The sequence below is a fragment of the Ciona robusta genome, unplaced genomic scaffold, assembly GCF_009617815.1.
Source record: "Ciona robusta unplaced genomic scaffold, ASM961781v2 AP042741.1".
NCBI lineage: Eukaryota > Metazoa > Chordata > Ascidiacea > Phlebobranchia > Cionidae > Ciona > Ciona robusta.
The window spans coordinates 99,930-114,736 of record NW_028323120.1 but is presented as its reverse complement, the minus strand read 5'-3'; the positions used below and the strand labels follow the sequence as shown (position 1 = coordinate 114,736).

At 41.4% G+C, this 14,807-nt stretch overlaps 1 protein-coding gene across 1 annotated transcript; it reads left to right on the top strand.

Moving 5' to 3' along the window:
- The first annotated feature begins 8,144 nt into the window (after positions 1–8,144).
- On the top strand, positions 8,145–8,642 carry LOC149724094 (uncharacterized). Its single transcript, XM_089893338.1, has one exon. The coding sequence runs from the start codon at positions 8,145–8,147 to the stop codon at positions 8,640–8,642; it is 498 nt and encodes a 165-aa protein (XP_089749464.1).
- The last annotated feature ends 6,165 nt before the right edge of the window (positions 8,643–14,807 follow it).

Sequence of the window (14,807 nt, the reverse complement as noted above, 5' to 3'; positions counted from 1 at the left end):
GATATAAGTTTTCACGAAATGAAATGCACATGTTTCGTTTCGGCATAACCTGTCTGCGTATCCGTAACAGGGAAGGTTGTGAACCAATATCTCCAGTATGCGTATCCGTAACTGGATGATGATCAACCTCGAACATCATTGTTCGCTGATCCGTAACTGGATGATGATCAACCTCGAACATCATTGTTCGCTGAAATATCGCAAAAATAAGACTGTGCAAATGTAACTAAATTGCTGTTTTTGCTTTTCAGGATATAAGTTTTCACGAAATGAAATGCACATGTTTCGTTTCGGCATAACCTGTCTGCGTATCCGTAACAGGGAAGGTTGTGAACCAATATCTCCAGTATGCGTATCCGTAACTGGATGATGATCAACCTCGAACATCATTGTTCGCTGAAATATCGCAAAAATGTGACTGTGCAATTTTAACTAAATTGCTGTTTTTGCTTTTCAGAATATAAGTTTTTAAGTAAGAAGCAAAATAAAGTGAATTTTTAAGTAAAAATAAAGTGAACAAAAAAATGTCCACGACGAATATGTAAGTCACAAACATTCCTTTACTTGTAACTGTTTTTAATGTTCATGTTATTTAAATGCAGATACAAGATCCGACACGTAGGGAAGCTAGTGGAGCAGGAGGCGGCAAAGGGCCAAGGCCCCAGCCGCCACACCACAAAGGGCACAAGAAGGGCGGGATCCTACCACAAGAAGTCACGCGGCCAGCAAGGGCAAGGTCCCAGCCATCTTTCGTTTCGGCATAACCTGTCTGCGTATCCGTAACAGGGACCCTGTCAGCGTATCCGTAACAGGGAAGGTTGTGAACCAATATCTCCAGTATGCGTATCCGTAACTCAACCTCGAACATCATTGTTCGCTGAAATATCGCAAAAATGTGACTGTGCAATTTTAACTAAATTGCTGTTTTTGCTTTTCAGAATATAAGTTTTTAAGCAAGATTTAAGCAAAATAAAGTGAATTTTTAAGTAAAAATAAAGTGAACAAAAAAATGTCCACGACGAATATGTAAGTCACAAACATTCCTTTACTTGTAACTGTTTTTAATGTTCATGTTATTTAAATGCAGATACAAGATCCGACACGTAGGGAAGCTAGTAGTGCAGGAGGCGGCAAAGGGCCAAGGCCCCAGCCGCCACACCACAAAGGGCACAAGAAGGGCGGGAAGTTTTTAAGTAAGATTTAAGCAAAATAAAGTGAATTTTTAAGTAAAAATAAAGTGAACAAAAAAATGTCCACGACGAATATGTAAGTCACAAACATTCCTTTACTTGTAACTGATTTTAATGTTCATGTTATTTAAATGCAGATACAAGATCCGACACGTAGGGGGAAGCTAGTGGTGCAGGAGGCGGCAAAGGGCCAAGGCCCCAGCCGCCACACCACAAAGGGCACAAGAAGGGCGGGATCCTACCACAAGAAGTCACGCGGCCAGCAAGGGCAAGGTCCCAGCCATCCGCCACAACCTCCCAACCAGTGAGTTCTACACGTTGCCATCCCGACCTGCACCGTCTAATCTTATTTGTTTTATTTGCAGAATATCAAACAAACAACTAAAAAAAAGAATTAGAAGCGTTAGTATAAACTGAGAAAATTTTCCATCAATTACAAAGAATATGGTTCCACAAAAAAGCAACAACAACTATTAAATGAGGAAAAAACACGACGTCAAAATTTAAAGGAGGTTGTGGCGGTCCCGGATGAGGCCTTGCCCTTGCCGGTAGAAGAACCCTTAGCAGAAGAGCCACCAATTGAGGACCCGCCATTAGAGGCCCCTCCGGTACAGCCGATGCAGGGAGCCTGAATAATAAGTTTATAGGGTGGCATTCAAGAGTTGACAGCATGGAGGGCGGACGCTCTTATGCTGCAGCAGCAATAATAAGTTAGTAGGGTGGCATTCAAGAGTTGACAGCATGGAGGGCGGACGCTCTTATGCTGCAGCGGCAATAATAAGTTAGTAGGGTGGCATTCAAGAGCTGACAGCATGGAGGGCGGGCGCTCTTACGCTGCAGCGGCAAAGCAAGCTACAACGAGGCCTTGCCCTTGCCGGTAGAAGTACCCTTCTTGGCAGAAGAGCCACCAATGGAGGACCCGCCATTAGAGGCCCCTCCGGTACAGCCGATGCAGGGGGCCTGAATAATAATTTAGTATCATTGTTCGCTGAAATATCGCAAAAATGTGACTGTGCAATTTTAACTAAATTGCTGTTTTTGCTTTTCAGAATATAGCGATGCTGGATCCTTACCGAAAAATCCTCGCAGCGATGCTGGAGCCTAAGACTTTGTGCGCATTGGAAGCAACCGAACGAGATTTTCTTGAAAACATTTTGGAAGAGGAATGCGGCACCAAAGCAATTAGGGGAGTAGTGAGAGCTCTTCTTGTGACGAACCAAATAAGTTTAGTTTTGTATATGGACACCACTGCCCCATGCTGCTGATGAAGACGCCACTGTTCAACTGCCACAAAGCCAAGCGCCACTTGACTAACTGAAGCTCTCAGTCAAAAATTATATTTCATGTTTGTGACGCAGCATTGTCAAAAATTAAATTTCGTTTAAATACTTGGAGGACAACCGTGTAACAATTGTCTCACATTAGTCGCAGTTGCGATGAAATATTTATCTTGTCCACCAAGGAGTGTTAATTCTGAACGTCTGGTGTGATCGTCACCGAGAAACAGGCTGATGCCAAATAATGTTGCACGCAAATTTCCGAAAGTTTGATTTTAAGTATTGAGCAAAAAAACATTTTGTTTTCTTTGTCGGTGTAATTTCATTTTGAGTGTTGTTGTGTTAAATTTTAGTTTTGCTTTATATATCCAAACAAATATTTTTTTTTAGTTATTTATTAGTATAAAATGTCAAAGTCTGTTGAACTGAAAATACCTTTGATTTTTTGAACTAAAAATCCCTATTAGTGTGCGACAGAGATAACGTTGACTGGACGTAAAGATTGCGCTGGTTGCGCCACACTGGCTGTGTAACAATTATAAATAATTTTTAACTAAAAAAAAGTTTGATTTTAAGTATTGAGCAAAAAAACATTTTGTTTTCTTTGTCGGTGTAATTTCATTTTGAGTGTTGTTGTGTTAAATTTTAGTTTTGCTTTATATATATCCAAACAAATATTTTTTTTAGTTATTTATTAGTATAAAATGTCAAAGTCTGTTGAACTGAAAATACCTTTGATTTGTTGAACTAAAAATCCCTATTAGTGTGCGACAGAGATAACGTTGACTGGACGTAAAGATTGCGCTGGTTGCGCCACACTGGCTGTGTAACAATTATAAATAACTTTTAACTAAATGTTTTTGTATGAATTATATACATTTTGCAACACTTAAAATTACGAAACGAGACGCCCCTTAAACCGGAAACCACGTGTTCTGTATTTTTTTGAATAACGACGCTTTTCGGCTAAATAGAAACGCATTCTTCTCGTACGCCTTTCTCCTTGATGACGTCATGGGCGCTCGTGCCGAGCTGTTCCCCTTTTCGTTCTGTCTGTTTTGTTTAGGAAAGGTAAACACTAACACTTTAAAATGACTGTACTGAGTGTTGTTAAAGTGCATATGACGCGGTCAAAACTTTGCCTAAAATTAAAGGTTTAACTATGTTAGACACTTGAATAAATATTTGCAAAAGTAGCCGTTTCAAAAATAGCGAAGAGTGACGTCATCAAGGGTCAAACGCGAGTTAGAAAGAATGTGTTTAGATACGAGCAGAGTCGTAAAAACACCGAGCAGTCCAACTGCCGTCTTTGTGTGTTCAAAATAGAGCAAAAGCGGTGACTTTCGCAATGAGTTTAAACGAACTTGTTGAGTTTTATTATGTTTGCTATACTTAAATCTTTGAACGATGCAAATGGAACAAAATCTCTTTTATCCAACAAACTTCTTTAATCATCCTGAAGGCATGACTGTAATTCTTTGAACTATAATGTCGTCTGGTACTAGTTTTTGTTTCTCGTGATTCTTTTTACGCCCAAAACAAACTCTCTTTTTCAAATCTTCCCAAGTTTCTTTCGTCCCCTTCATATTTAATTTATCCTACAGTACTGAAAACAATGAAGAGAATTGCTGTAAAATTCTGCCTTTGAGCGAAAGTTGTCCATGACATAATAATCGAAAGCCACCTGTGCAATCTCACCTTTACGAAATGCGTGAGAAAGTTCCCTCGTGGATACTCTATTTGCTGTACTGTGAAACATTGTCACTTGACGCTGGTTGCGCCACTTCTCGAGCCCTATAATTTTCCAAGCATTTTAGGCCATGGTACAGTCAACCAGAATTGCTAAGTCGACGAAAAGTAACACATTATAATTTTAAAAAACTTATTACTTACTGTGTGAATTACAGCAGATTTATCAGTTTACATCAGAATGCACACATTTGCTTTTAATAAAACAATTCGTAACTTTATCCTCACTATTGTCAAAAAAAGATTATTATTGTAATGAACACACTTCCTCACAGGCAACAAACAAATTTTATGGTTAACCAACTACTCTTAAAATCGCTTAGCACACTAAAAATTCATGCATTAATAGAAATACGGAAGCATACGAGAGTGAGGAAACCTCATCTGCTTGTTTTAGTTTGGCTGAATTCCTGAAAAAAACACATATTTTTTCCGTTCTTTCAGCTTAAAATTAGGGGGCTTTTCTGCAGAACAAATTAAGCACATGTTCAAGGTGCATTACATTACACAACACAAACTCATGACATATACAAACTGTTGGTCCAGTAGCGATCAGCACAGAAATTTAATGTGCTGCTGTCCCCCATCCATTTTGATCATTATTTAAAGCTTAATGTTTCAACATACATTTTTTTGTTGGTGGTGAGAAATGCTCCCCTTAAACCACTAACACCTTGTCAAGGGCCTAATGTGATAACTTCTTCACTGGTACCAAATTTTTAGGTAAAAAATCATTATTTCAACTACATCTGAATTAGAAAAAATTTGTTCTTAGTTGTTCGGTAGCACCACATATCTTTTTTCATTGCAAAACTAGAAGCAAACTATAAACAGTACTCTAATTCTTGTACTAAATGAATACATATTTAAGTAAGTTTATCCCATACAATTATCTCGACTTGGTCCGAAATAGCCTCCTTTTTTGAAAGTGACTCAGCAAATATTTGCCGCTTTTTTTAAAAAAAGAAGGCTGTGAGTTGTTTTAGGACAATCATAGTGATTCAGCTGTCTCAGTAAATTTTCGCTGGTAACTGCAGAAGCCATTTGTCGTTTAAATCCCAGTTTTATATCTTATCCGCTCGTTATGGTATTTATATATTCGCTCGTTATGGTATTTATATACTCGCTCGTTATGGTATTTATATATTCAATCTCTATGGCATTAGTACTCTTTCTCTTCAATTTGTTTTTCAGACAATCTGCTGCTCGAGTACTGATAACCTGCACTTTTCAAAAAGTAAGTTTACCACCGTCGGGAACATGCCAATAACGACAAACCAATTTCAAGATGAGGAACACATGAACAATACTCGCGTTTGCACACGTATATTTGAAACCATTATGTGTGGTGTCGGCGTATTTGTAGCGGTTGATTGTACTCTAGCACAGATTGAATCTAACACTAATAAATGCATAAACATTGAAAATAAAGCAACGTTGTATATTAGGGATAATAAAAGCACATGACAGGAGTGAAATGCAGTTTCGCTGCTTTCGTAACAACTACTTTCCCGTCATTCTAATCGTAAAAATAAAACAATTACCCAGTTGTGTGTATGCCGGGCGAGACAACTACCACATGTCATTGTCGCGTTTTATTGTTTTGCTACACGTGTTTTTCGTTATATAACCTTGTACTTTCCTGTACTGTCAGGCAGTGCAGGGCTTGCACTACTCTGCTGTTCTCACTTTGTCTTTCATGTACTGCCAGGCAGTACGGGGCTTGTAATACCCCGCTGTCTCACTTTGCCTCTAAGCACGATGCCGCACTTTCACCGTACAACAAACTGAGTTGTGCCGTACAGTATCCATACATCGACGTCACTTTGTGGAGTCAGATAGCGTGTGCGTCGTGGCGAGGTTGCGGAACGTAAATTCGCGAAATACAACTTTAACTTCAGCCGTCCCCCACAACTGTGTATTGCCTAATTTTTCTTTTGTATTTCGGACAACCTATGTATGATGCGCTGTGGTTTCCGTCGCCGTCACAGCGAATTCCAGTTTGTCTGCTGCGCTGTGGTTTTCGTCGCCGTCACAGCAGCGAGTTTTCGTCGCAGGCGTTTACTTCGAATGTATGTTACGTGTTGCTTTGTATGTGAGTCTTTTATCAAATTATTCACTCAAGATATTTAAATTCTGAAACCTATGTAATGCTGTTTCCGTACAGTGTAATGTTCATATATCTGGCAGTTTTTGCTTTTTTTGTGGAGCTGGTTTTGGTGTGGGATAATTTGATTTCCCGTTGTTGGCTCCAAACATTTATGACGTTCAAGGTGTATTGGATTTTCGTTTTTAATCTGTTTTTTCGTATACACTTCAAAGGTTTAAACATTAAAATAATAATATGAAAAAGGGAAATTTTAAAAAAGCAATGACAACACAGTCAAAGAAGTGAAAATAAATACTCCTAATTGTTTGCTGAGTCAATAATGCTTTTATGACTTCACATCTATGCTGCGGTTGTTCGTCCATTGGGATGTCTCCAGTAACGATAATCACTATTGTATCATCATCACTTAAGGAATCTTCCCCTACAACAGGATTTTCCTATTACAGTTGATTAGAGACTCTTTTTGGGCGGTCTCCAGTAACGATCATCACTTAAAGAATCGTCCCCTACAGCAGGATTTTCCTATTAAAGTTGATTAGAGATTCTTTTTAAAGATCATCACTATTGTATCATCATCACTTAAGGAATCGTCCCCTACAACAGGATTTTCCTATTAAAGTTGATTGGAGATTCTTTTTACCACGTCGTTAACTCCACACACGACCTACATTTGCTCCGGTATTTCTTTCGGCTTTGCTTCTTTGTACAGGATAGTGTGCTGCAATACATATGGACAATCAAGTAACAATTTCATATTAATTCTCTAAATTTGCTGGTGTAGGTAGGTAGTGTAGAATGTTATGATTTTACTCGGTACTAGGGGGGTAGGTGAGTGTGAAAGTAATGTTTTTACTCGGTACCGGAGGGAGGTAGGTAGTGTATAGAAAGTTTTTACTCAGTACCAGGGGGTGGTAGTGTAGAAATGTAATGATTTACTTGGTACCGGAGAGGGGGAGGTAGTGTACAAATGTATGTTTTTACTCGGTACCAGGGGGTAGGTAGTGTGTAGATATGTAATGATCTTACTTCGGTACCGGAGAAGGGTAGCTAGAATTGTAATGATTTACTCGAGGTACCAGGGGGTGGTAGGTAGTGTAGAAAATGTAACGCACGGGCACAGACATATCTATATAGTTTTTCAAATTAACTTGATGCATCAAGACCGTATATTAAACAGTCGTGCTGCGTAACTATTTCATCTGGCGTAACTGTGTTTATAATTGAGCGACACATCTTGCGTTTTTCCAACAAGGCAGGGAGGAAACTTATCTGCGTCCGCCCGTTCACCGAACAGACACCACTTTTCAGTGTAAAACGTTGTTACCTGCTACTGCCTTCGAACATGTGTTTCGTGCTATAAAATCCCTATTTTATGTGTTGCGAGGGCAGTAGGAGCTCTCTTGCGGTCCTCACGTTTGCCCTAGCCTGATGCCGCTCGTTTGTCCGCAAATAAAATGAGTTGTCGAACTAGCGTTATGGGGTCGTTAAGTTGCGATGGGTGCTAGCGTGAACGGATCTACAGCACCTCCCGCCACGATGCGTTGAGATGGGAGCGACCGTAAAACCCACCATTACCGCACCCCACTACAGTAGTGTAGAAATGTAACGAAACTTACGTTTTGTTTTTGATTTAGGCAAGTAACGATATTCATACATACCGATGTTTCGTTTGCGCCCGATTTTAGTGAATGGTGTTTTGCGTGTTGGTGGGCGATTGTCTTGTTCTTTGTTACCGTATGATTGTAAATTTCCGATAATCCTTCCCCGGTGTTGTGGTAGATTTCTACCATAAGAGAGAGGGACATTCGGGTGCACAGCATGTGTTATCCGCTGTCCGTGAGAAGTTTTGGGTCGTACATGGTTTGTCGAGCGTTCGCCATTACATTGCTAGTTGTAGGGCATGTCGGCTGTGGAAAGCGAAAGTCGGTAAACACACCCCGTATTACACCTGGCAATCCTCCATTCACCAACACTGGAGTTTACATGGGTCCTTTCCCTCTAAAATCCGGCAGAAATACGCTGAAACGATATGGTTGCGTGTTTACGTGCATGGCTTCACGTGCCATCCACATTGAAGTTGCTCATTCTCTGGACACAAGCTCGTTCATACAGGCTTCGCGTCGATTCCTCTGTCGTCGTGAGGGTTCAACAAAGAAGTTGTTCAGTGACAATGGTTTGAATTTCGTAGGTGCCAACAAGGAATCAAGAGATTTCGTATCAAAATGGAATCAGGCGCAGATACACGAATGTATGCTCCAACGAGGCATTGATTGGGAGTTCAACCCACCCGCCGCAAGCCACCAAGGTGGAGTGTGAGAGAGAATGATACGTTCTGTCCGAAAGATCTTACGACAGTTGACGCACGAACGACCACTCGATGATGAATCAATTCTCACATTTATGGTAGAGGTGGAAGGTATTTTGAATCGAAGACCGCTTACCGCTTTGGCGCAATCCCCATTTGACTTGCGTGTTCTTACTACACCCATGAGTTTGCTCACCGGTTGTATCGCTGAGTCCTACAGTCCCGGTCAATTTATTGCGGCTGACGGGTACCGCAAGTGGTGAAGAGCTGTTCAACATTTGGCTGATCGATTTAGGAGACAGTGGACGAAGCAGTATCTCTACCCTTGCTACAACAGCGACAGAAGTGGCTTCTTCCGCAACGAAATTTTTCCGTTTTCGACGTCGTACTTGTTGTCGATGAACATGTTAAACGTGGGCAGTGGTCGAAGGCGATCGTTATTGAAGTCTTCCCTGACCAAGAAGGAATAGTGCGACGGACGAAGATACGAACGGGAACTGGAACTTATTTAATTCGCGATGTGCGAAAACTGTGTTTGTTGGAGGCTGCATAGTCAGCCAGATTCGTCCTCGGTCGTTTGGATCGCGTTTGTGCTTGTGTTGTAATACTTTTGTCAATGTTATTTTTGCTGCGCGCCCGTCCTTTTGATAAAGTTTATTTTTGAGGTACTACCGCTGTTTCTCGCGGGCTTCGTTTAAGCCTTGGGTTGGAGGTTAAAATTAATTGGTTTCGCACATGCATACACCAGGTACCCTATTGTAATGGCAAGCAGAAGACTTGCAAAGTTGACGTGCGTGAGAATGTCACGAATACACGTGCATATACCTGCCTTGGGCAGAAGAGTCGAACAAACCGACTAAATTGAACACGCTGCGTATGCACGAGCGCTTGCTATGGGGAAATGGCCCATTGATCGGTTATTGCTACGGGTAAAAGACCCATTATTGATATGGACGAAAGTGGACTCCACTGTACATTATTGAATTGAAAATGATTCTGTGACAGATATCTTTTGGGGCCGGCGTGTAATGTACAGTGTCGCCCTAAGTTGTCGTTTATTTACTCCCCATTGTTTTCCTATGCCAGCCCGATTATTTTCTCCTTTGTTTCGTATGCATGGTTGATTTTCGTCTCGTGTGTATTTGACTTTGTTCGTCCTCAGTTCTATTTACAGTGCACGTCTCCGTCCACGCTTTATGTTATTTTAAGTTACCTCTACACGTTCATGCTGTTTTAAGTTCGTTTTCCTATGCCAGCCCGATTATTTTCTCCTTTGTTTCGTATGCATGGTTGATTTTCGTCTCGTGTGTATTTGACTTTGTTCGTCCTCAGTTCTATTTACAGTGCACGTCTCCGTCCACGCTTTATGTTATTTTAAGTTACCTCTACACGTTCATGCTGTTTTAAGTTCAGTTCCTATTTTTAACCATTCTTTATTTTCTATTTGAATATGGGGCTAGGAATAGAAATTGTTATTTGAAAGGCCTCACAATTGGAAAACGTTAATACCCACCTACCCCTACACTCTGCGTCAACGACCGTTTGAAATACCCCTTGATTTCCCTCCCTTATACCCGAAAGTTGATTTGTTTTTACTACTTAGTTCTCGGTCGCGTGCTGTCATTGTTGTTAATATCGTTGGTTGGGGATTAAAGTTGTTCCGATGGAAGCCTCTTGTTAATTTATTTTTTAGTTAATTTTTCCGGTGTAGCGTGTCGGCTACACAGTTAATTATATCAAACCACCTGTCGTACAAAGAGTTAAGGAATATCAAGCATTCACAACAACACACTAATACTGTAAGTTGCAACAAGTAGAAATTTTAATTGAAATGTAGGGACATATGTGGTTCATTTAGTGGTGTAATATCAATAATATCGGTGCTTATGTAGCACACAAAATGAAATACTAGCAACATACCTGTCAAACATTAACACATAGTTTGCTGTACCTTCAGCAGCATTTGGCATTAATTTTAGACATTGTCCAACTTTCCAACTTAATGTGTCTTTTGCCAATCCAACTTTCATCTATAAGAAATCAAACATTAAAGGTTGCCCACTTAACATGTGATAACAATTCTGAAGTACATACTTTAGAAAATGGATTAAGTTTGACGTGAGCTTCAGACAACCGTGTGGTGACCCTTTTTCAGTTTCATACAGTTGTAAAATACGATTCCATAATATATCATGTCCATTCATATACTTCGTACCAGATGGCCTTGATTGAAATAAAGAGATTCTCGCTGTCTGAAATTCAAAATAATACTGTCGTAAACCATTTAGGAGACTATTCAAAGTAGGTCTCTGGTTTTATTCCAATTAACTTAGGTAAGCTGTAACACATTTAAGTAATAGTTAATATAACATAGTTCACAGTTAATGCAACATAGTTCTCGATATACAAAACACAACATACTCCGACCATGCGCTGCTTAGAATGAAAGGTCAGACGAGACGAATGAAAGACGGATGACGTAGGAAGAAGGCGCAGCGATATAGAAATAATATAATAACAGAGGGAGGCATTTTAATTCGAGTGGAACGGCGTAAAATAGGGGACGAGAGATATTGGGCGAACTCGACGATGGTTCAGATTGTCTCTCGTCTGTGTTTGGACTGGTGTCGCGAATTGGCGAAGTCTCTGTTGGTGGAATTTCTTCTGTAGAATTAGGAGGATCTATTACGGGAATATCCAGAGGATCTACAACAGCAACTTCTTTTGCCTGGGAGAGGTGCCAAATCAGAAACAGTGTCTTCTCTCCCATTTGGATGTTGTACGCGAGCATATGTAGGATTCACATCAAGTAGTAGAACCGGGATCTCCTTTGTTTCGTACATGTCGCCTAAGTAGTACTTGTACTTTTCGATAGTAGCCAAGAAGGGACCGTAGTTCCGGACATCGATTCGCGTGCGTGTTTGAACATACCCTCGTGGGGCGTTTTGTTCGTAGCAGTGCACGACAGTCTCCCATCTCACTTCAGGCCAACATTGACTGTGTAGAAGAAACTTCACGGTCCTCCAGATTGTCTGGTTCGCTCTTTCACACTGGCTGTTACCTTGCGGATGATATGGGGTAGAGTGGCTTGATGCGATGCCACGCTCTATGAGGAATTGTTTCAGGTCGCTGCTCATGAATGACGATCCTCGATCACTATGTAAGTAAGAAGGATAACCAAAAATACAAAATAGTTTACCAAGGCATTCCTTAACAATATTGGTTGCCATAGAGGAACATGAAAAGACAAACGGGTATCTACTATACTCATCTATGATTACTAAGAGATAGGGGTTACGACCCCGAACCGGTCCTTTAAAATCCATGGACAATCGCTCCCATGGGCTTGTAGCTTTAACCAATGATTGAGGTGTTGGATGGTAGAATCTCGGCTTCACCTCCGCACACGTGCGACAACGCTGCACAATACATTTAACTTCCTCCGTAGTGAAGGGCAGGTTGTGATTTCGAATAAAATGGTTAAGTCGTGATATACCTGGATGGCCAAGCTGGACGTGGAGAGTGTGTCCTCCGTAGTGAAGGGCAGGTTGTGATTTCGAATAAAATGGTTAAGTCGTGATATACCTGGATGGCCAAGCTGGACGTGGAGAGTGTGTAAGTTTATTGGAGAAGCAACCGATGAACATATTCTTGACATTGCGTCGGGTGCCACATGATTTCTACCTGGTCGATGAATAATAGAGTAATTCATTTGAGCTAATTCAAGACGCCATGCTGGAATTTTAATGTTCTTAATCTTTCCTCGATTCTTTTGGTCGAACATATAGCACACTGAGCGTTGATCAATAATTAAGGTGAAGAACCTCCCTTTTAAAAATTGCGACCACTTCCGAATTGCTTCAATGATAGCGAGTGCTTCTTTCTCCACGGCAGGATAATTATGTTCGCACCGGTTCAGCGTGCGAGAGAAATAAGCTACTGGACGTCCTCCTTGCGATAAAATAGCTGCTATCGAGTATTCCCAAGCGTCCGTTTCTACTTTAAATGGGACGTCATGGCGAATAGCACATAGACTTGCCTTAGCCAGAGGTTTTTCTTCAGAATTTGAAATGCTTCGAGCGTTTCACCTCGCATAGGAAATTCATTGCAAGTCAATAAAGGGCGTATCTTCTCGGAGAAAAGGGGTATCCATTTGGCGTAATATGCAAAGAGTCCACGGATCCAATAAAAATAACAGAAGAAAGATTCGACAGAACAGTTCAAAAGAAGTTGAGGTGGTCGTGGATGACGCCTCTTGCCCTTGGCAGATTGGGCCCCGCCAGTACTGCCAATGGAGGCTCTGTCGGCTGAATAATAAGTTAGTAGGGTGGGGCAAGACAGGGGTTTCTTTCTGATTAAATTTATCAATCAATTAGGAGGTAAACGACACGCGACAAGGCCTGGTGATCTATTGGCCATTACGAAAAGGTCGAGCGACTTGCCGACTACCTGGTGGAGCTGTGCGCTGAGCAATCCGAAGCAAATCAGCACTTGTCATGCGAGCACATTGTTCGTTTGTGAAATAACCTGTCCGATTACGACAGGATCCCACTCAGTTTGCGCGGCGACATCGAACCAAGCTGAGTCAGGTAATTTTCACGACTCAGAAAGGTAACCCCAGCACAACGTCCGGCATCGCAGGACTCGACAGCCTGCGCAGGGTATATTTTTTAGCGTTAGGAAACCAGCTCAGTGACCCGATTGTATCCTGCTACTCTGATTGCATCATGCGACGGCTTTGTGAACGTTATCCCAGCTCGAAGACAGAACGAATGCTTGATTCAAAATCCGTACTTCTGTTATCTCTTCACAGCTGGTGATGAACAACACTAAAATGCAATTGGTTTCTGTCAACCAGACTACACTGAAGCAGTGGTGTAAGTAAGAAGGATAACCAAAAATACAAAATAGTTTACCAAGGCATTCCTTAACAATATTGGTTGCCATAGAGGAACATGAAAAGACAAACGGGTATCTACTATACTCATCTATGATTACTAAGAGATAGGGGTTACGACCCCGAACCGGTCCTTTAAAATCCATGGACAATCGCTCCCATGGGCTTGTAGCTTTAACCAATGATTGAGGTGTTGGATGGTAGAATCTCGGCTTCACCTCCGCACACGTGCGACAACGCTGCACAATACATTTAACTTCCTCCGTAGTGAAGGGCAGGTTGTGATTTCGAATAAAATGGTTAAGTCGTGATATACCTGGATGGCCAAGCTGGACGTGGAGAGTGTGTCCTCCGTAGTGAAGGGCAGGTTGTGATTTCGAATAAAATGGTTAAGTCGTGATATACCTGGATGGCCAAGCTGGACGTGGAGAGTGTGTAAGTTTATTGGAGAAGCAACCGATGAACATATTCTTGACATTGCGTCGGGTGCCACATGATTTCTACCTGGTCGATGAATAATAGAGTAATTCATTTGAGCTAATTCAAGACGCCATGCTGGAATTTTAATGTTCTTAATCTTTCCTCGATTCTTTTGGTCGAACATATAGCACACTGAGCGTTGATCAATAATTAAGGTGAAGAACCTCCCTTTTAAAAATTGCGACCACTTCCGAATTGCTTCAATGATAGCGAGTGCTTCTTTCTCCACGGCAGGATAATTATGTTCGCACCGGTTCAGCGTGCGAGAGAAATAAGCTACTGGACGTCCTCCTTGCGATAAAATAGCTGCTATCGAGTATTCCCAAGCGTCCGTTTCTACTTTAAATGGGACGTCATGGCGAATAGCACATAGACTTGCCTTAGCCAGAGGTTTTTCTTCAGAATTTGAAATGCTTCGAGCGTTTCACCTCGCATAGGAAATTCATTGCAAGTCAATAAAGGGCGTATCTTCTCGGAGAAAAGGGGTATCCATTTGGCGTAATATGCAAAGAGTCCACGGATCCAATAAAAATAACAGAAGAAAGATTCGACAGAACAGTTCAAAAGAAGTTGAGGTGGTCGTGGATGACGCCTCTTGCCCTTGGCAGATTGGGCCCCGCCAGTACTGCCAATGGAGGCTCTGTCGGCTGAATAATAAGTTAGTAGGGTGGGGCAAGACAGGGGTTTCTTTCTGATTAAATTTATCAATCAATTAGGAGGTAAACGACACGCGACAAGGCCTGGTGATCTATTGGCCATTACGAAAAGGTCGAGCGACTTGCCGACTACCTGGTGGAGC